At 47.5% G+C, this 21,872-nt stretch overlaps 1 protein-coding gene across 1 annotated transcript; it reads left to right on the top strand.

Moving 5' to 3' along the window:
• The first annotated feature begins 851 nt into the window (after positions 1-851).
• On the top strand, positions 852-17,893 carry LOC119458052 (malate dehydrogenase, cytoplasmic). Its single transcript, XM_037719848.2, has 6 exons — positions 852-948; positions 5,908-6,083; positions 9,955-10,077; positions 11,898-12,074; positions 13,423-13,536; positions 17,631-17,893. Exons 1-6 carry the CDS (start codon positions 888-890, stop codon positions 17,841-17,843), a joined length of 864 nt encoding a protein of 287 aa, XP_037575776.1. The 5' UTR covers positions 852-887; the 3' UTR covers positions 17,844-17,893.
• The last annotated feature ends 3,979 nt before the right edge of the window (positions 17,894-21,872 follow it).

The raw sequence follows: 21,872 nt of genomic DNA on the forward strand, positions 1-21,872 counted from the left end.
TGCGTCAGCCCACCAGATTTAGGGCTCCCCAATTGTCCACCCCTAATCGCCCTCCGCATGACGCCGACTGAATGGAAGCTTCACGGAAGTGATCCGTGGCGCACAGTGGGCGAGCATTCCTCGCCGTCTCAGAACATCACAGCCGGCTTTCGTTACGTTCGCGCTATCGTCCCTCATCAACGCAACCAATCGACAGCCTTTACCCTGGTGACGTCAAGCCCATGACCCTGCTTGCGTCACGACGTGTGCGAAGGGACCGGAAATGCCTCAAGAAAAGTAAAGATCCGGGCCAGAATTCACAAAGCTTTTCGTTCGTAAGTGGTGCTTGCCATTGGCCAGCCGCCTTCTCTAAAGATATGTCCAACGCTACGATTGGCTGACACCTGCTTCTACCAGCAGTTTTCGCGTAATAACGGTTTTGTGAATCTGGCCCGTGGTTGTTTATTTTTTCCCCTTTTTTTATTTGTAGCTTTCCCGCAGCACGTAGCACTTTCAAATTCGACAAAAGTGATAGTCGCAGTATTCTGTACGCGACTTACTTCAAATGTCGTTGAACTGACAAATGTTTTTTTTTTTTTAATATTGACGGACCCACCGCTGTAGCCCAGTACCTATGGTGTTGAACTGCTGAGCTCGAGGTCGCGAATTCAATGCCGGCCGCATTTAAATGGGGGCGAAATGCAAAAGCGCTCGTGCACTTAGAGTTAGGTGCACGTTCGAGAACCCCAGTTGGTCAAAATTAATGCGGAATTACCCGCTATGGCGTGCCTCATAGTCGGATTGCGGTTGTTGTACGTAAAACGCCCCAATTTAGGTTATTTTGAATGTTTAATGACAGGCTGTACTTGCAGCCAGTGATCTTGCACCTGCTGGACATCCCCAAGGCGATGAACGCACTCAACGGCGTTGTCATGGAGCTGGTCGACTGTGCCTTCCCTCTGCTCAAGGGTTAGTCTGGTTCTTTCAGTTGAGTAATGGCGCACTAACATGCAAGCCACGCAGTGCGCTTTATGTTTCTGTCGCGGTGGGTACTATAGTGTAGCATCCATAAACGGCTTCAATATAGGAAACAAAACGTCCACGGCCCTGCTAGAGCGTTCCGCATGGCAAACGGATGGCCAATGGATGGATGGATAATATGGGTGTCCCCTTTGAAATGCGGTGGGGGCGGATGCCGCCTATAGCTCGTCCCTTTTACCGTTCTCCTAAACCTATGATCAGACTTTACGACCCATGGTTCGCTTTAACAAATCATCCGGAAAGAAATTGATTCTTCTGAAATATATCCCTTATGTTCCCTGCTTTTCTAAATGACGACTCGAGTCGTATATTACTATTCTCCACCGCAGATACATTAAAGGGGCTCTGAACCACTTTTTATCGAACTCGAGAAATGCATTTGAAGTTAAATTAGGCTGTTTCAGCAATACGTAGCCGAATAAAGTACTTCAGTGCGTTCAGCACAAGCGGAGTAATTGGCAATCAAAGGTTGACCTGTGGTCCCCTCGCAGTGCTCCCGCTCCTTCTTCTGTGCCTCGCCCGACGAAGGTTACGGCGGAGTGGTGCGTGCCCGCAACGCTCTGTCTACTGAATGTCACCGTGGTGCGCAGTTCAAAGTTGATTGTGGATGTTTAACTAGATGCCACTATTTCCGATTTTCATGCCAGACGTGGTTTCCCTCAGCGAGTTGCAGTGTGCTCAGTGACTTGTTGCAGCAGCCACAGTATCTATGCTACGTAGCAGACCTCGGCTACATGCAACTGTAGTGCGTATGTGCAGCATTTGCTCTTTGCATGGCAGGGCTTGAGTGCACGCTCGCATGCTCCAGTCTGGCCGTGCTACATGGTGCAGACCGGCTTTGTCGTGAACCAGCTTGACCGACCGATAGTAGGCACATCCAACTTGCGTATTTTGAAGTGCTGTGAATAGCTCAATAGGAGGCGATGTCTGCCAAGGCCTCTAGCCAGGAGTGGCCAAAAGTGAGCGCGCGCTGGCAAGCGTGCGTCTGGTGTGACCTCAAGTTTCGCGTGGTTTGAGGCTAGTTGAGCGTTCAAAACTAGTCGAAATTACCTAGACCCGAAGGCTACGACACCGATAAGCAGGCTGTCCAAAGTTTAATTCCTGCGCAGGCGGCCGCCGCCAACCGTGAGCAGACGACACTGGTCGTCTTCCGGTAGTACGTAATTGTTAACAAAATTCGAAACCAGATTTTCCCATACTTCAGCCTGTTTATTAAACTGCAGCAATAAATATACGCAGTAACAGCAGGAGCAAGCGCACTGATCCAAACACCCTTTTTGCTTGATATCAGCTATTGGCAAATATATCATCTGCGTATGTGAATCTGCTATATGACGAAATATAGCAGCCCGAAAAGGGCGAGGAGAAGGCTTCTGTTGAAGAGAGAGTGTTGGAGAAAATGGTGAATTCGCGCTTCTGTTGCGAACTCCACGCGCCACGCACGACTGCAAAATATGGCTGAGATGTTCACAGCAGCGTATATGCTATGCGTGGACCGTGTTTTTTCACCGAGCCCGAGGGGTGGTTCAGGACCCTAAACCCCAATGTGTCGGGCTGGGTTACTATGTCCTCATTTACTTGCGGATGCATGGATAATACGACACGCTAACAATATATGCCCTATGGTAGTAATTGGTTGTTTATTTACCAAGACATAAAAACTATATAGCTAAACATAAAGGAAGGGAAGGAAAATAAGCTTACTGCTAACCGCACTGTTTCTGTCTGGCGCAGACGGCTGACATCTGAACAGCACGGTCAGCATTGGAGGTGGGAGTAAAGGACCGGGAGAGAGGATAACAGAGAGCAAATAAGGGAACCATTTATATACGTACAGCAGAGCGACCAGGTCGGCGTTACTAAGCGTTCGCTAAGAATTTGTATCCCGGCCCGGCACGGGAGCCGCCTTCTGCGCGCGACCGAGACCGTGTCGACACGCGGGTCTGAGTGCTGCTGTTGTAGGCGGCATCGAATAGTGAGACGCGTATGTTCGCTGTTCACGAGGACGTCGACCGGCGGTAGTTGGTGGGCGCTTGCCGCAGGCTCGTCGGCGCGCTCATTGCCGGGCACGCCGCAGTGGCTTGGCACCCTCGTACTGCAATCGGGCCGTGACCACCCTTTGGACAAGTGAGACGAGTTCGCTGCGCATCTCGCTCACTAGGGGGGAGCCGCCGCTCTTCAACTGTATGCGGCTGCCTGCCGCGCGTGAGTCACGCAGGACCGCGCCTTGTCAGTGGAACTGGCGTCACCTCCAGACCAAGTCCGAGTGCCACGCTTAGGCCCCAGAGTTCGGCTGTTCATGGTTCTCTGTCGTTTTTCGAAGCAGGTTTTTGCTTTGGGCCTCCCGCACTTCGAAGGACGACCAGCCTCCCTGCGCTGCCTCATTTGTTGTTTTTCCCGTTTGCCAAGTGTACTGCTATGGCGCTCTATGGCCATAGTAGCTTTTGAGCCATTAAACTTAAGAAATCATCATTCTCCCGTGTGGCCCCTAAAGCTAGCCTTTCAACAGCCCTGTGATTAATGTCTAGTCCAGTTTGAACTTGGTATTTTAAACCTAACACCGGGTTTCCATATGTATGTCCCTGAACCATAGCTCATTTTCACGCGCCTTGTATGGCCTCACATTTGTCGTGCCCCCCATAGCGCTCTATGTTTTATTAGGGCTGTATTTTTCTCGCCTATCGCTTTCAGTACTTGTTCCAGTTTTTCCGTGTAATTCTACCACTCTTTAATTCATATACTTAGGTATTTACACTCTTAGGCATTACGAATTTTGTATCTTTGTGTCGTAACCATCTTATCACAGGTGCGAGTAAACACCATCTCCGTAAACATATATAGCAAAAGCTGAACGTATTTTTGACATCCGGAAACAGGGCAATGTCGTCTGCGCACGTGATACCTAAAAGACGCTGCTCCACCTCCACACCATCTTGTTTATGCAGGAGGTTATAACCTAACTTATAGCCTCCTAAGATCCATGCCTATCACGTACATCATAAAGAAAGCAGTGAAAACAGGTGATAAGTGGAACCCCAGCTCAAGCCTTAATGATTGCCATCTCCGCGTCGCTGGTTAGCCCTTCCCATGCTTCCTATACCTGTCTCGTATATATATATATATATATATATATATATATATATATATATATATATATATTTCCTAGCGCTTCGGGGTCTTCTCCCAGGCATTCAAGCCTGACGATGCTCCGCAAATGTCCTGTTTACTTTGTCGTATGAACCACTAGTATCCAGGAACGCCATGCATAAAGTTCGGCTCCCTTCTCTAGCTATTTCTATAGACTGTGATAGCAAATAGCTTATCATCTATGCGCCTACCTATTCCAAAGCCATTTTGTAGTTTTCCCATAATGTCATTACGTTCTGACCACGCTTGCAATTTTCTGGCTTCCGTTGTTAACCTGTACACTACTCACAATATCGTTATCGCTCTGTATGATATGGATAAGGTTCATCCTACTATGTCACCAACTATCTGGGATTTGGTTCTCTGATTTTTTTCGAATGATTTTTTGTAGTGCTCCTTTGCTTTATGGCCCAAGTTTATCGATTAGCCTCGCCGGTATTGCATCCAGTCCGGTTACTGTACAGCTTGGCATTTTCTCTTCCACCTTTCTCCAGCCTAGATTGTTCGGAATTCAGTTCTTTTTTTTTTTTTTTTTTGTATCAGCCGCCCCTTCTCTGTCTCCCCTTGTCCGCACCTTCACTGCTTTTGAATGACTCCCAGCTGTGTTTCCAGTAGCGTATTTAATTCATTGCGTCTTATCCCTTCAACTTGTTCTCCCCTCGTCATTTTTATACATGGCTAGGCAATCTCACTGTTCTTTTAGTGCACAGATATTTCACATTTTCCCATAATATTCTAGGAGCCCTTTTGCTTTTCTCAGGTACTCCTGAAAGCCAGCGATTAAATTGGCCTTCGGCTTTCTCCTGAACCAGATTCTGAATTTCCCAATCTCTATGTCCATATAAATCCCATTTTGTGTCTATTTACCCCCGGGACTTTTCCGCACGTCTGTGTTATCTGCATGGATGATTTGCGCCGCTATTCGTTAGCCTCCCTTATTTCATCATTCCACCACCTGCGTGGTTCTCTTTTACCTTTCCACCAAATATGTGTTACTATTACGTATGTAATCAAGTTCGCTGCAATGCCAGCCTTGTCGTGTGTGCGTATGTGTGTGTGTATGTGTTTGTGCGTCTGTGTGTGTATGTTTGTGTATGTGTGTGGGCGTGTTTGTGTGTGTATGTGTGCGCGCGTGCGTGTTGTGTGCGTGCGTGCGTGCGTGCGCGCGCGCACGTGTGCATATTGTAAACTGTACAAATTGTGTGTGTGTGTGTGGGCGCGTGCGTGCGTGCGCATGTTGTAAACTGTACGAAGGCTGTAGCGCTGTCCCTTGAACATCAGAACGCGTACAAAACATCTTACGAGCACTCCATGGCTATGCGCTTTGCTACTACGCACTCATGACTTCTTTCCACTAAATACAGTAAATCAAATACCAATAAGCGTGTCGCACGGAAATTACTTAGCAGTGAACGCTCAATATTCATTTGGTTCATGAGAAATTTATAGAAAAATATTGAGAAAAGAAAGAGGAGACGCTGTTTGAGGCAAGAAAACTTTGTGAACATTTTTATTCATTGGGTTTGTTCGTAAGTCGCTGAAATGTCTCCCAGCGGTGATTGCAGTTGGAATATACTTTGGTTTGGTGAAGCGTCGTGAAAACATAATTCATGAAACATTCACGCTGTTGGAGAGTATGTCATCAGCTTTATGCTATGAAATTATGGTCCTTCACTCTCCCTCCATTCTTTGTACTTGTATCACAGACCTCTCGAGAATGTCTCACTTTTCCCGATGCAGATGTGGTTGCCACGGACGACGAAAAGACGGCATTCTCCGGCATCGACGCAGCCTTCCTGATCGCTTCAGTGCCCATCAAGGATCGGATGGTGCGCAGGAATCTGCTGGTCGCCAACACCAAGATGTACAAAAACCAAGGACGCGCTCTCGACCAGTACGCCAAGAAGTCCGTTAAGGTGGGCAGCCTTTCTGGCAACATGCGCTTTTTATGTGCCTGTGTAGTTTATGGTCACCGTTATCTGAGTCGTCAGGGTAATTGCAATGTGCGTATGGCGTCCGCACCGTTCGTAAAGGCGGCGTTAAAGTCAACGTATATTAAATAAATATATTCTGCTCGTAGAATTGGGTAAAAAGAAAAATCTGGGTATTTTTTACACAATAAAAATACACGGCAATGAAACTAACTTGGTAAGACATAATCATAACCACGGTAAACCACGATCTGAATAAAGAACCCTATAGGGTTCTTTAACCTGCCCCCAATGCACGAGACACGATAGCTTTTTTGCATTTCGCCCCCGTCGAAATGCGGCCGCCGCGGCCGGGGTTCGAACCCGCAACCTCGTGCTTATGTGCGCCACGCCATAGCCGCTATAAGCTACCACGACGAGTTAGAACTGGCTGCGAGCTGTGTAAGCCTGAGCGAGCTCTTATGTATTGAGATAATTTGGCTTCCATGTTGCGAATAAATTTCGCACAAGGTGGCCAGCCGAAGCCAGAATTCCTTTTTTCTTTTTTTATCCAAGGACCGCACACTCCACATGTTCAATAAATTAACGTCCAGGAAACGCCAACAAAATTTTTCTTGCGTCGCTTTTCTTCACACTAGGCGGCAATTTTAATGCGATTATCATTAGGACATTTCACGTGATTTCCGGCGTCTCTGCAGGTACTCAACCATTTTCCTTTCACGTCAACTATAGTCATTGCGTATATGTGCCAGTGCTGGGTATGTGTGCCGCTTTTCAGTGAACCTCTTTGACGTCAACTTGGGTCGCTCGACGTGCGCCACTGGTGTCCGAATAGACGAACTTGGGAATCAAAGTCGGCATCAAAAGCAGCCGAGTGTGGAGAAAGAAGTGAGGTGAACGGAATGGAGACCAGAGTGCGCATTGAGCGAGGAGGGTTGAGCTACGTAGAAGTGAAGGAGATGTCGGTGACATAAAACTGCAGAAGTTGCCTACAGAAGTGAAGAACTTGGCTATACGGTGCTTCGCTGCATTGCTGCAATTCTAATGGCATTGACGTCCGCATTCATTGTGAGATGGGTTCTGCGGGAATTCGCTCGAAGTATTTTCCGGCCGTGCAATGTAGTGAAGAGAGGAAACAATTAACCACATGTGAGTCAGCCACACGGATACAAATTCAGGGCTTATTCCTTTATCCCGTGCTTGCGAATTGACAAACTGTCGTCATTGAAGTATAGAGACGTCAATGGGAGTTAAATACTCATTTGACGTTGCTCTGTATACGCCCAAGTTTACGATAACTTCCCTCATGAAATACTTTCGTCAACTCAATAAATGTAGTTCAACGACGCCTGTCTGCTGAACACAGCCGTTTTCATACGCCTCTCGCAATGGTGTCGCTCCTTGCACACAGGCCTAGTGGATCCTGCCTGGAAAAAGTAGGAAAATGTCCACACTAGTATTTGTGACATGAGTACCGCCCAGCCAGTGCTTAAATTTAATAATGTGTAAACAGATTGGGCATGTTCTATCCTAAATCGTAGCACCAGGCAAAGTACGTCGTCGTCGGGTCACGTCGAGTGAGCAAACGCTTTTTTCGATATCAAGGCTTCAAGGTGGGTTCAGTGGTCGCTATAGAGCTTTCATTCATATTCGTAGTGCAAAATTCAAGAGATACGGACACAGAGAAAAAAAGATAGGTGAGGCACTCGTCCTGTCTTGTTTATGTTTTTTTTCTCAACGTGTCGTCTTGGACTTTCCGTTGCGAATATGAATGCAAGCTTTTCTGTATACTTGATTCAGTATTCTTGTATCGCACTTTACATATTGAATCATAAAACATATGACGATGTAATTCCGATGAAACATATAAATAGCAGAGTGCACGCATAATCACCTCAACTTCGTAGCCGGTCGCTTTCAGCTGCGGCCGTCACAAAAAAAAATGGCCGGGAACAAGGTTTTTTCGTGATTGTGACTACTTTGCTCCAGATGCAAAATATGCGTGCACCAGTCCTCAAAATGGTAAACGGCTGCCTGTCGCTCCCACTGTAAATAAGTATTCCTACACCATTCACGAAAATAATTCTCCACTGCGAAGCAAAGCTGTTCCTCCAGTGAGAGGCGGGAAGCGACGGTGGCTTTCCCGAGCCTGTTTCCCAGAACTACCGCAAGGTGGCCTCAGGAGGCGTCTCTCTTAAAAGTTCATTGGCAATTTTTTTTTAAACTTTTGTGCTTTATTCTGTTCGCATATGTTTCTTATATCTCGGTATGATACTGTAAATGCTTCAATGTGATTGATGATGATCGCGATGATGATGATTATGGTGGTGGTGGTGGCCATTGCCATCCCCTTTGAAATGGGGCGGTGACAAATGTTCACCTGACATATGCTTCAGCTAATCAGGTAGGCTATATATGCTTTTCAGTTTAACATTTGGTCCACATCACCTTAATCGTTTTTTTTCTCTCTCTCTTTCTTAAGACTTCTATATCTACCTTGTACCATTAGCCATGCCTGTAATGGATGTCGTCGCAAGCGCCGTCAGCTGCTCTCATCGAAGCCGTATACGGAAATGGACGGCGCGCTGTTGAGAGCTGTTTGTCTCTTGCGGTGACCTGCTCTTATTGACGATGTTCGTGTAAATCGTGGGAGCAATAACGTTTACTTTGTAGTTCGTGACGACGATACAAAGTTTTCCGAGCGTACATACATGCAGGGACGCCGGATCGGGCCAGAGCCCACGTGCCGCTCTCTCGCCCACCCGTCCCCACGTGTCCGGGGCGAAATCGTCGCATGCAGCAAGTCGGACGGGCACGCGTCGTGCGAAGGATGACATGGAAGATCGTACCCTGTGCAGCAGCACTCCTGAATACATGACATTACCGGGAATTCATGCGGGGTACAGCACGTCTCCAGCATGTACCAAAGAGATATGGCACCTCAGCAGCCATATCATTTGTCTCGCCACGCGGGACACCGACAACAGTTGATCAACTTCACTTTCGACAATGGTCGGAATAATTTAACACCAAGGAACAGCAACTGAATTTGCCGGTTTCCTTTTATTGTTGCTTCCTGAGCACTCGCTCTATTTTGCGGCGGCCACTGCGCACCTTTTCAACTTCATCGCTCCTTGTAGTGTTGTCAGTTTCCGACCCGCTGCTCTGCCGGCGCCAAACTGAACACGGTTCGCTACATCCACTATGGCAGCGATTTCGACTCGCGTAATATCGTCGGCCTCACCTAGAGATGACGACGACCCCGATTCTCACGCGGATGACATGCGCGCTCCTCGACGTCGCTGGTTTTTGAGCCCGCGAGATCACGCGTCCGGTGAGCTGCAACCGAGGCCGAGGTGCGGAGTTCGTATCTTATGGTTCTTGGCGCGGACGTTTTGACGTGACGTTAAAATTGACCATACGTAATGCTGCTATCATTATTTATTACCTCTATTATCACCTCATAAAATCATAAATGGTAAACAACGATTGCGCTATCAGTGGTGCTTTAAAGCTGTAAGCACCGCACTGGTCATTTCGCTCATTGCTCTCAAAACATACAGCACGCGCAACGTCCAACTATGAGCGAGACGGCTAAGTGTATTAGACCTGTCCTGTTTAGTCACATTCTTTACCGCGGTGTTGGTTTGCCACCGGTGACTGTTGCCGTTGTTTGTAACGCGGTAACAATTTTGTGTCTTACTCGCTGTGTCACTGCGGGCGCGCCTTCTGAGAGCGATGTTCGGAATTATTCGTACGTGGCATTTATTCTCGTTCTCCAATTTATACGAATTATTTCGAGTAGCGGCGGTGAATTTGGTTAACGGGGTTTTTCATGTTCGTACGCGACCCGCAGGTACTTGTGGTGTGCAACCCGGCCAACACGATTGCTCTGGTCTGCTCCAAGTATGCGCCCTCTATTCCCAAGGAGAACTTCTCCGCCTTGACGCGCCTCGACCACAACAGAGCCAAGATGCAGGCATGCAATGTCACATTTGCTCTCGTGTTTAGTGCTATCATTTTACTGCTGTTTTACGAAAACGCAGTGATATGTTCTTATGCAGCAAGTGCCTGATATGCGTTCCATAATGGCGGAGGTGCTTTACACATATGTTCAGTACATGTCCAATACGTACATGTATTACACACCTTATTTTAATATACATTACACGTTCAAACACATATCTGCGTTGCGGTGAGATCATTTAGCATACGAAAATAAAAACAATGCCGGGAAACGGATGCCCCAGTAGAGGACTTGACATTTATAATTAAGCGGGATGTGCATGATCACCGGACACACAAGGGCTAGTGCGCACCCAAAGCTGAAACCAGGGCGGTCCATGGGTTGATGCTGCCGAGGCCCTCGGACCACTGCGCATTCCAGATTTCCCTTTGGTGTCCTGGAGGTGCCGCTAATGTACAATAAATCATTACACGTTGTTCACACTTACTACATGCGCAAATTCTCACTTCCCTTTACCGCAACAATTTAACTATGCTTCTCCGCATTACACAGTTGTGTAGCTTACTAAAGCACATCCGCCATTATAAAACGCATATAAGAACCTTGCCACTTATCGCTGTCTTTACGGGACTCTTCACCAGGCCCCGTCAGAAATTTGGTTATACATTTGAAGTTCTAAAGCGCTATCTACTAAGCGTTTTACCGTATGAATGTTTCTTAATTGCTTCGTTATTATAGTAGATAGGATAAATTCAAATGTCGCGTCGCCATGCTACCAAGAGGAGAGCTTCACTGCCAACACAGACACTCTCCCCCTTTGTCTGCATTAGCGTGCGCAAGAGACATTTCTTCACTGCCTTCTGTCATACCTAAGAACCGAGGAACCGCGTCACGTTTACATCACGAGCCCCGCCTGTTTTCTCTCATCCCTTTTCTGCTGCGCAGCGCACTTCCAGTGGCGTTTTGCTTCTCCGACAGGCAGCGGATCTCTTTCGATAGGAAGGACTTACGGGCTTTTTTTTTTTTTAGGGGCGAAGCTCCTTATAGCGGCACCCGTTCCGTCCCCGTCGTCGTAGTAGTAGTGTGCAACCAGTAGTGTGTAACCAGTCTGAGAAAAATGAGAAAAAAAGTTCCGAAGTTGTGTCCGTAGCGCGGAATCGAACCAGGGACCCCTCGCTTCCGAGCGCGCGGCGTTAGCCCACTACGCCACGAAGCGGACATGGACACACGCACCACGATGGCAATAAATACCCAACATTAACGAAAGGCCGCGTTTCTAGCGCGTTTCTAACGCGTTTGTGCTAGCGCGTTACGGCCCGTTTAAGAAGCTGGTGTAAGACGCTGTGGCCTCTCCGCCTTACCTTCAACGCGTTTCGAACGCGCTGCCCAAAGCGGTGGCAAGTCAAGTTCAAGTCGAGGAGCGTTTATGAATACGGGGGGTATACTCTCTCAGCAGTCATGTGATGGCGTCGGCAAACGCGGTGCACGTTCCGGCATGTGTAAATGGCTGCGTAAGACGCTGTGGCCGCTCCCCCTTACTAGAGAGTACTGCACGTTTCCAACACGTTTGTGCTAGCGTCCCCTTAAGAGGGAGATCCGATGATTCCCTCCGGAGCTTCGGCCACTCATCATCATTCACCCCGTGGATATGCTGTGATTTTTTTTTTTTTTTGGACACTCGGAGCTATTTTTGAGCCGTGCAGCGGTTTGACAATTTGTAGACGCGATCGTCGGCGCGGTGATCTACGCATCGCACTTGCCCATTTCCAATGCCTAAACCCTGCTATAGGGGATCTTCGAGGAATAACCCTACCTCTTCGACGCTACTGCAGATTGCGCAGAAGCTAAAGGTGACGGCTGGGGACGTGCGCAACGTGATCATCTGGGGCAACCATTCCTCCACCCAGTTCCCGGACGTTAGCCACGCGTCGGTGACCGTCAATGGTCGGAGCGTCAAGGTCACCGATGCCATAAAAGACGAAGCCTATTTTCAGGGCGAATTCCTCACCGTACGTCACACACTCTCTTTCAACAGGCGAATACCGACGCGAGATCTTCAACTTTTCATTCCTTTTTTGTCTTTTTTTATTGCGATAGCAATTATATGGACACTCAAAAGCAGATTTCTGCCGTCGGCGTCGCCGTAGCCGTAGCCGTCGCCGTCGCCGTCGCCGTGAGGTTCCGTATGACGTCATTTGGAGAAGAAATCGTCGCCGCGCGCCGAACGCTGTATGTGCGAGTGAAAGGGCGCGAGGGGCGCGTCTTTCACGGGGAGTGAACGCACGGCGGAGAACAAACGCGCGTTCCGCGCCGTGCTCGCTTAAGGGCTGCAGAAGTAGGCGTCTCTTTTCTCCTTTACAATCACCATATATGTAGAGCAAACGCACCTTCTTCCGACGCGCGAGAAGCCGTGGGGGAGGGGAAGGGAAGGGAGGCGACGTTTAGCTGCGGCACCAAGTGCCTATTTATATCACAGGCTCCGGCAACAGTCACCAACGCCGCACGCATTTTGAGCGAACGCGGGCAAAACGCCGATGGCGTCGACAACAGTTCTGCGTGTTGCCGATGCTGCTGCATGTCCAAGTTTATACAGCTGATAAAGCTAATATCATTACTCCGTATAGCTCTCTACAAGTTTGCTATCGCAATTGATGCTTCGCCTTTCAGGTGAAACTGCGACCACTTTTTTAATAAATGAATATAATCATTATCATCATCATTAGCCTACATTTATGTCCACTGCAGGACAAAGGTCTCTCCCTTCGATCTCCAGTTACCTCTGTCTTGCGCTAGCTGATCCCAACCTGCGCCTGAAAATTTCCTAACTTCATCACGCCACCTAGTTTTCTGCCTTCCTCGACTGCGCTTCCCTTCTCTTGCTATCCATTCTGTAACTCTAATCGTCCACCGGTTATCCATCCTACGCATTACATGGCCTGTCCAGCTCCACTTTTTTTCTCTTAATGTCACTTAGAATATCGGCTATCCCCGTTCGCTCTCTGATCCACACCGCTCTCTTCCTGTCTCTTAATGTTATGCCTAACATGCTTCGTTCCATCGCTCTTTGCGCGCTCCTTAAATTGTTCTCGAGCTTCTTTTTAAGCCTCTAACTTTGTGCCCCGTGTGTTAGCACCGGTAGAATGCAATGATTGCACACTTTTCTTTTCAACGACAGTGTTAAGCTCCCACTCAAGATTTATCCAATGATCTTTGGAAACGCTATAATTTTGAGATTTGTTTGGGTTACCCGCATTTTCTTGCATGCCACCTACAATTATCATGAAGTACATGAGATCTATGGCCAAGATTCTTACGTGCTTGAAGTTATATAATGTGTAATCTTCTTGTTCCTTGCAGATGGTGCAGGAGCGCGGAACCGAAGTTTATGAGGCGCGCAAGCTCACCAGCGCCATGTCGGCAGCTAAGGCGGCGGCTGACCACGTGCACGACTGGTGGCACGGCACCCCTGAGGTCAGTGCTGTTACATACGTGGTGTCGATTTCAGAAATCGCCATATGCTCTGACGTCATAAAAAGTGCCTATTTCTAGGGTCAATATTGAAAGTTCCGCTTGTTCGCCTCCTCCTTGCGCCATCTCCATGGAAGACGGAACTGTAGGAAGGCTCATTACGTCACTCAGTCAGCTATAGCAAGCCAGCTATATGTGCAGCCATCCCTCTTGGCCTTTTCCCTCTGAAACGTCGGCCCAGCACGTGATCCTACGTCCGCTACACTCGGCCCAGTGTGACGCGCACCTGTTCGGGTGCTTCGCTAACCGCTCTGTGCACATTTTCTCCCAGTACACTTGTGCAACTTCGGTAACGTTTCTTGCACCGTATACATTAACTGTCGTCGTTGCAACTTGCGAGGGAGGCAGCTGCGCGTACGTTGAAGTCGTGCACGTTGTGTGTGTTTTTTTTTTTTTTTTTTTAAGAATAGCGTGCGCTGATGCGCTGAGGTGGGAGACACAAAAATAACGCGACGTCATTGCGTGGTGGGCCGACTCGGCCACAATTTTGTTTCATAATGCTCCCTCTTTGTTCGCTTCTTCCTCCGTGTCTGTCTCGGCCTATCGCCTTCGGCCGCTTCGACCGGTGTCATCTTCACAGAAACATGCTGTATACATATAACCTTAAATACCTGGAACAAATGAAAGGACAAAAACCTGCGAGAAAACGCCAAATTCATTTAGCCACCAAGAGAACGATGACAAACATGGTTCGTATTGATATTTGTTGACTTAAATACTGTTCTACAAAAGTAAGTTCTAACTGCTCAGCGAGCTTCACTGGCCTTCTGATTGGTACACGTGCTCTCTTAGCTGACGCAGCCTACCGCTGTTGCTGAGATGCAATGCGCCATGAACAGGGACAAAGGAGGACGAAAAAGACAACACGTGCGCACTGTGACAACATGTCACAGTGGTGTGCTGGCGTTGACGTCGCGTTGTCACCAGGCCTTGACAACCCAATGATTAGAATCACGTCCAATGAATGTCCCCACGGACACCCACTGCCAGGACATGGATATCAGAGGGATGTGTAGTACATCATGCGGACGTCCCTCACACGACAGATTGGCCGCATTTTCCTTGCCCTGCGGAAATTCCTTGCATGTGCGCGAGGAACGTCATGGAGACAAGCTGCATACATGGCACGCGTACATGTCAGGACCTTTTGCACAGTGTTTGCTATAATAAATACTTCGTTCAACCGCTGTGTGACGATACAGTGAGCAGAACGTCCATGCAGCGAGATCCGATCCATCGCATGTACACGTGTACATATACACGCAAGCGCGCACTGCAGTGCATGTGTACTCTTCATTCTTCTAGGCCTTCCAACAGGCCCAAATGGCATAATGAGGTATAACTGAAGTATCATAAGTAAATTGCCCCAGAAAATAAACAAAGTACGTACGCGCACATGAGCTGCAGACAGATTTCATCTGCTTGTAATTTAACCATGTAAGAATACGTAATTCAATCACGTTATTAAAACTGAAATACCAACACTATGGGAGTACTACTATTCACGTGTGGGCCGCAAAAAGTCTAGATACAAGATCGAAGTTTGTGACGTCCACGGTAGGATATCCTAAGTTGGATGTCCTGCGGCATTCCTATTTGTCTCCGAAACGGTTCACCGATATTGGGATGCGATTTGGGTGTCCCACGGATACAAAGTTTTTTCACAGGGAAGGGAAACTTGCTAAAGAAAAAGTGACAACTACAGTGCCACGGCGCTTAAAGGGACACTAAAGGCAAATATTAAGTCAAGCTAAACTGATGGATTAGTGCTAGAGTATCTCTAAGGCGTCAATATTATCGCGAACAGAGCCTTAGTAATCGAGAAATTGAGGTAAATGCAGGACATGATTAGAGACTCTCCCGGGACATTCAAGTACTTGCCCGATGACTAAGGCACTCCTCATTTAAGTTGTGTCACTAGTACTCAACCACTCGTTGTAAAAACATCATTGCACTGTATTATAAGACGAAAGAAAATGCTACTTGACCAGTCCTATGTCATTTTTAGAGAAAAAAAAGACCTTATTGACATTACACCGTTGACAACGACATGGGCAGTCGAAAGGTTTCGTTTTCGCTCGAATCTGCGCCACCTGCGCTTCCGCGTTTCGGTAGTTGCGTTATCGCGTAGTACTGCGCTGGTTTTGCTGGCTCGCGAAACTCGCATGAACTGCAAGTAGCAGAGAACTCAACGTCCATGTGATGCCGCGGGATGCGCGAACGGTCCGCGCCACTTGACCGAAAGCAGTTGCAGCGGTGCATCGTACCGCCGTCTGTCGGGCGACGTTTGACTCACCGACGGCACCAAAGGTCGGTGATGGCGTAAGCCATGGCGTATGCAACGTCCCCACTACTCGGTTGGCGTGGCGGGAGATTTGAATTGCCATAAAGTTATTCGGACCCTTCAGGTGCAATTTTCTCGTAAACTAAGTCTTTTCTTTGCACGAAACAAGCGTTGCGAGGTTTCTGGAATGGCACTTAAACAGTCCACGTCGACTTGGTATTTGCCTTTAGTGTCCCTTTAACCTATTGTTAACGGCATCTATTTTTCATAAAACCCTTCAAATGTTATGAGTGGTATGAGTAAAGGTCCATCTAATTTTTTTTTCTGCGCCTAGCCGTCTATCAAAAAATTGGGACTTCTTTGTGCCACTGACATTACACGATGGTTTAAAAAGTGGGACGCATAAGGCCCCCTGACCATCTAGGGTCTCAATGCAAAATGGTTTCCGACTACTTCGTGAAAAAAAAACTCTTGACTTTTTTGTGTGGTATGAGTAAATGAGACGTTTAGAAGTAGTTTGCAACTAATTTCCCTTCTAGACAACATGTCGTTTATTTGTAAAAACTGCAACGTGTAAGTACCACTGACACTACATGGCTGTTTCGAAAAGTGTGGCTCGTTTGTCCCGCTAAGCTTCTAGGCTTGCAATGAAAAATTATATGTAACAACTGCCCTCGTAATACGTACCAAAGCACGACAGACCAATTAGTACAGCGGAAGCCATAGACAAAGTTTGTGCGCATTTCTTCCACATGCGCCGAACGCCAACGGCATCAGCGCCTTTCTGCAAATGCATTCACCAGAGCGAGTTTTGCGGACTATCATCGCTTCAATATACAAAAATGTGGGCTTATTTCAAACGGAAAGTGCAAATGTAAATTCAGGAAAGGAGAATAACTTATCGGGCATCTTGAGAACTTTCTCCTCGCAAGCAAATATATTGGACAAATAAGGAACGCGTTCCAACAATATAAACAAGTTTGGTAGCTCTTCCACACTTGTCGCCACTTAGAACCCACTCCCCAAAAAAAACTAAAAATTAAATTAAATTCTGCGTCTTACGTGCGATAACGACGATTTGATTATGAGGCCGTGTACCGTGCACAATGCACGGCACACGGGCGTTCTTGCACACTCCCAAAACTATTCTCGCATTAAGTGATGAAATCTTTGTTGGAGAGGCACCAAACAAATTAGCTAAATGTGCCCCTTTGCAGCTGAGAATCGTTTTCACATACATCACGAAGTGCGACATATATGCCCCACTGTACTACAAATGCTTAACTTTATTACTAAAATTTCCTACAGTTTTTAAGGTGAAAGATTACTGTAGTTCATAAGAAAAGTGGTGTACAATTTCTCTCTGTATACACAAGGAGGTCCCAGAGTTTAAGAACTCTCATGGGGACATCCTGCCATGTATACAGTGGGTGAGTAAATGGCGCCACTATCCTCTCCAAGGAATTATAAAATGCAAAGTAACGTCTTTGTGAGAGGCTACAAATAATGACACATACGGAAACTATGAGCTACGGCAGAACGTAGTATTCATTATTACAATGAGTAAACAGATTTAACCGAATTGACACTGTGATCAAAGACAAGGCGGTAGTACCAAACAAATGTTGCGACACCGTTGGGGGACGCGACAACATGAAAGGAGGAAACAAGGCTCGTAAATTTCGTTAGTACCACGTACATAATTGCAACCGCGAGGGGATGTTTCCGTAGTTCGACACGCGCGTTTTCGCAGGGCGAGTGGGTCTCCATGGCAGTAATGAGCGACTGTTCGTACGGGTCGCCGGCCGACGTGGTGTTCAGCTACCCGGTGCAGATCGATGCCCACCGGGACTGGCACATCGTGGACGGACTGTCCATGTCGGACTTTGCCCGGGCCAAGCTCGAGGTCTCTGGCAAGGACCTTGTCGATGAGCGCAATGAGGCGCTGGCCGTCTGCAAGGACTGACGTCCGCCCCACACGCATGGTCAAGCTCTGAAGGTCGCGCCCATCTCCGCTTCGTCCTCCTGCCTTCTCAAATCTCGACTGTCGCCGATTTACTCCATTCTCAAATACAGTCACCTTATCCTTTCTAGATTTGAGAATGGTCTTTTTTGAGACTCATCCACTCTACTAGATGTGGTCCCCGTACCACATAAAACAAGATGCATCTGTTGTGCAGTGGTGACTTGTTATGGTTGGAGCAAATGAAATTTAAATGGAGTTAGATTTCGAACATAGTTATGATTCTAAATAATTAAACTAGACTCCAGTCAATTCCACTTCGGTTAATTCGACATTTCGATCAAATATAGATCCCGGCCGAAGGTCCCAATCGACTGTCACCTGGACATTTTCATCGGCCAGGACTTCAGTTATTTTCATCATGAAATTAGTCCTCGCCGAATTATTCGAACAACCACGCCGAGATGGCTCAGTCAGCTAAGGCGTCGCGCTGCTGAGCACGAGGTCGCGGGATCGAATCCCAGCCGCGGCGGCCCCATTTCGATGGAAGCGAAATGCAAAAACGCCTGTGTGCTTCCGTTGTAGTGCCCGTTAAAGAACCCCAGGTGGTCAAAATTAATCCGGAGCCCTCCATTACGGCGTGCCTCATAATAGAGAGTTTTAGATTAGGGGGACGCAAGCGTAGGGGCCCCCCAGCGCTTGGGGCCCCTACGCTTGCGTCCCCCTAATGTTCTAATCAGAACTGGTTTTGGCACGTAAAACCCCTGAAGGAAGAAGCAGAATTGTTCGAACATGATTGGTCAGCACACACGCACCTGACTGGTCTTGGCGGCGCTTTGGGTAACACTGTATGCGTCGAAGCAGGCTATCTCCCGCCAAAAACGCCAATCTTCGGCCTGTCCTCGGCAGAGTGTCAAGCAAAAACGACATCCCACGAATGAATGATTACCATATTCACCCAATTCAAAGAGCACTTAATTAAAGAACAAAGGGCTGAAAATCGCCGTGAAGTTACCATCGACTACGAAACGGAAACCATGTTCGCGGCGTTGGTAATAGTGTACTGTCAGCGTCGTTGTCATTGTCATCACAGGACAATGTTGCTCATAGGGGACGATAGACTCTAGTTGGAGACAACGTCGCGCCACTTTCGTTACGAAAGCTCATTCAAAAGAAGTTTAAGTGCTCTAAGGGGGCGTGTCCTGCGCTGCGAGAGGCCGCCCGCTGGCTGCATCTTGAACGCCATGTCCAGCGAGGGCAGATTCCATCTTCCCTGTGTTCTCGCGGCTAAGATCCCGTTGATGCGAGCACCGGCACAAAGCTCACTTCGCTCGCTGCTGCTGCTTCGCAGACTCACTCCGGCGTTTTGACAGCGAGATTCCGCGGTCATCGAGTGACAGGCGTTCATGTTTGCTTGAGTGCGCGTGACACCATGCTTCTTAATTTAGTTAGTGTGCCGATAACAGTATTGTCCTTACTTTGTTCCGCTGTCCACCTACTTTGCTATTGCAAGCGATGCTTCGCCTTTCGGGCGAATATGCGACTGTCTTTTTTTTGCCAGAATCAGAGGCGAATTATACATGTATCTGTTTATAAAATCAAGCACGCGTTATACTAGTGGTCATATTGTTTTCCACTTCAAACGCATAAAAAATTGGCTGCAAGTTTGCCAAAATAAGCAATGATACATGTAGACGTTTGAACTTTTTTCTTCTACTACTAGTTCCATTCGGCATATATTGCTATCAATTCCAACATCTTAAATCTCCTAATAACGCAAGTAGTTTAATTGTACTTTCGAGTTAAGGGAACAAGAAAATTATGACAAATAGGTGCACCGCATGTTTTTAAAGGTAAAACGTGTCCATCCTTAGTATTCTGCAATGAGCTGCAGCTGCCAAGTCGTTTTCAAAATTGGTTTTGCCTGCAGTGCCAAGAGTGACAGGTTTTCCAGAATGGCCAGACCAGTGGCGTAGCCAGGATTTTCGCTTTCTTTGTGAGGGGGGGGGGGGGGATTTGGGGGTTCCACTTGACCGGAAAAGGCGGGTACGGTCCCAGGTCGTTTTATGCTACGTATTCTAGTACGCAGATATTTCGGGAAAGGCACATGTCCAATGTGCCCCCCCCCCTCCTCTCTCACTCCTTGGCTGCGCCCCTGAGCCAGGCTGTAAACAGCGGAGGCCTCCAGCTGACTCGAAGGTGGTGCTGCGTTAGTTGATTCTTGTATCACTGATTAGCATTCAGTCTGGCCATTTTTTTCATGTAAATAATTTCTCATGAAATATTATTTAGACCTGTTCATGCAGACATGGTTGCCAATAAGACGGTTATGAGCTAGGGCATGCAAAGTTATTTTTATTCATCTCAATTTTACGGAGATCTCACGTACTGTGCAGTTCTAAGTGCAGATGCGACGCCATTATTGCTGATCTGCGCAATCGATAACGTAGGCTGATTCTAAGTGTAAGAACCACACCCTGATTACCGGTGCTGTTTAATTGCTACAGTGATTTGTGCATTTCTTTCGTTCTTGTTTCTATGTATGTGTGTAGCCATTCGGCTGACTTATTTCAACATTCGTTGTGAGGCCGTGGATCAACACATTGGTGGGTAAAGTGAAATATGGAGGGGGGGGGGGGGGGTAGCTCGGCGGCGGCCGCTAGTAAGGCTGGTGGTGTTCTCCTAGACCACAAAGTTTGGGACATAGGAAACCGCGGACACACTAACTTTCCTACCACGCTTTAAGCATTGCATTATTTCTAACAGGTATATTTACATATTCACCGTCTAGCTGGCAGCGGTTCCTTACGATTCACATGTGTTGGTTCCAACAACGTTGTCATTTGGTCTTTACCCATGCAAGTTCGGCAGCCCATTGCAGGGTGACTTGATAAGGGTAATGAGAGGAGAGCGTTCACCGAAATCACTATATCATAAGGGCAAATAGCTCGATTTTACCTTGGCCCCCTCCATTTTGCTTGTAAATGGGCCCAAACAAAATGGAATGAAATGAAAATGAAATTTTCGAGAATAATGTCTACCTAACGGTTCAGCTACTATTTACACCTCCTGAACTCTTTATGAAGCCACTATTTAAATCTGAAATGACAAACGAAACTTTACCCGGCTGATAAGGTTACGCACAACATTTCTTCAATTTTATATCTCGTCTCTACGTTATATTAAGTAGGGACGAGATATTTGCTATTGATGAGACTGTGCTTTGCCTTGCACGGTGGCAGGCAAAGCAGTATACTTTCCAGCCATGGAGGAAGGGAAAAGTTCGGAGGGAGCATCACGCAACGCAATTGAAGCCAAGCGTCTCGGCCCAACACGTGATAGTCACGTCAGAACGCGCGGTAAATTTTATGGCTCCCGCTCTGCGTGCAGCGCTGCGGCATCCCCCCCCCCCCCCCCTAGTGCTCATTGATGAGAGATGAGGCCGAAGTGCCCGGACTTTACGAGTCGGCCTTGTATAGGTAGGTTTTTCCGCGCCGATAGATAAAACAAAAAGACGCAGGATCGCCCGAAAGGCGAAGCATCGATTGCAGTAGCAAATCAGCAGATAGCTATGCGAAGTAAGCATAGTAGTTGTATTGGCCGTATGAACTTGTAAACGTAGGCATACTAACTAAATTAACAAGCATGGTATCACGAGCGCACAAGCAAACATGAACGCATCGCCGTCAAAACGTTGGAGTGAGTAAACGCGGCAGCAACAGCGGAGCAGAATGCCCCCCCCCCCCCCTCCCTCTCCGTCGCCTCACCCCCGTATGCCTCGCGCGCACGAAAGATGTCCGCGCGCTTCCGGCCTGCCTTCCTCCCTCGCGTGCGCTACATTGAGCCACGATTGCCGCCTCACCCTCGTACGCTTTCACTCGCACACACAGCGTACGGCGAAATATATATATATATATATATATATATATATATATATATATATATATTGCTTAACTTTTACAATTCCCTTCTGAAATGCTTTAGTCAATTTTTATGGCCATAATTGTTTTTGGATTTGCCAACAAGTTTAAT

This window comes from Dermacentor silvarum, chromosome 7 (genome assembly GCF_013339745.2).
Source record: "Dermacentor silvarum isolate Dsil-2018 chromosome 7, BIME_Dsil_1.4, whole genome shotgun sequence".
Classification (NCBI taxonomy): domain Eukaryota; kingdom Metazoa; phylum Arthropoda; class Arachnida; order Ixodida; family Ixodidae; genus Dermacentor; species Dermacentor silvarum.

Excerpts from the sequence above, each read along its gene's own strand:
- LOC119458052 (XM_037719848.2), top strand. The coding sequence starts at position 888 with ATGAACGCACTCAACGGCGTTGTCATGGAGCTGGTCGACTGTGCCTTC. Across the intron at positions 10,078-11,897 it reads ACAACAGAGCCAAGATGCAG|ATTGCGCAGAAGCTAAAGGT; the intron begins GCATGCAATGTC and ends ACGCTACTGCAG. Across the intron at positions 13,537-17,630 it reads GGTGGCACGGCACCCCTGAG|GGCGAGTGGGTCTCCATGGC; the intron begins GTCAGTGCTGTT and ends GCGTTTTCGCAG.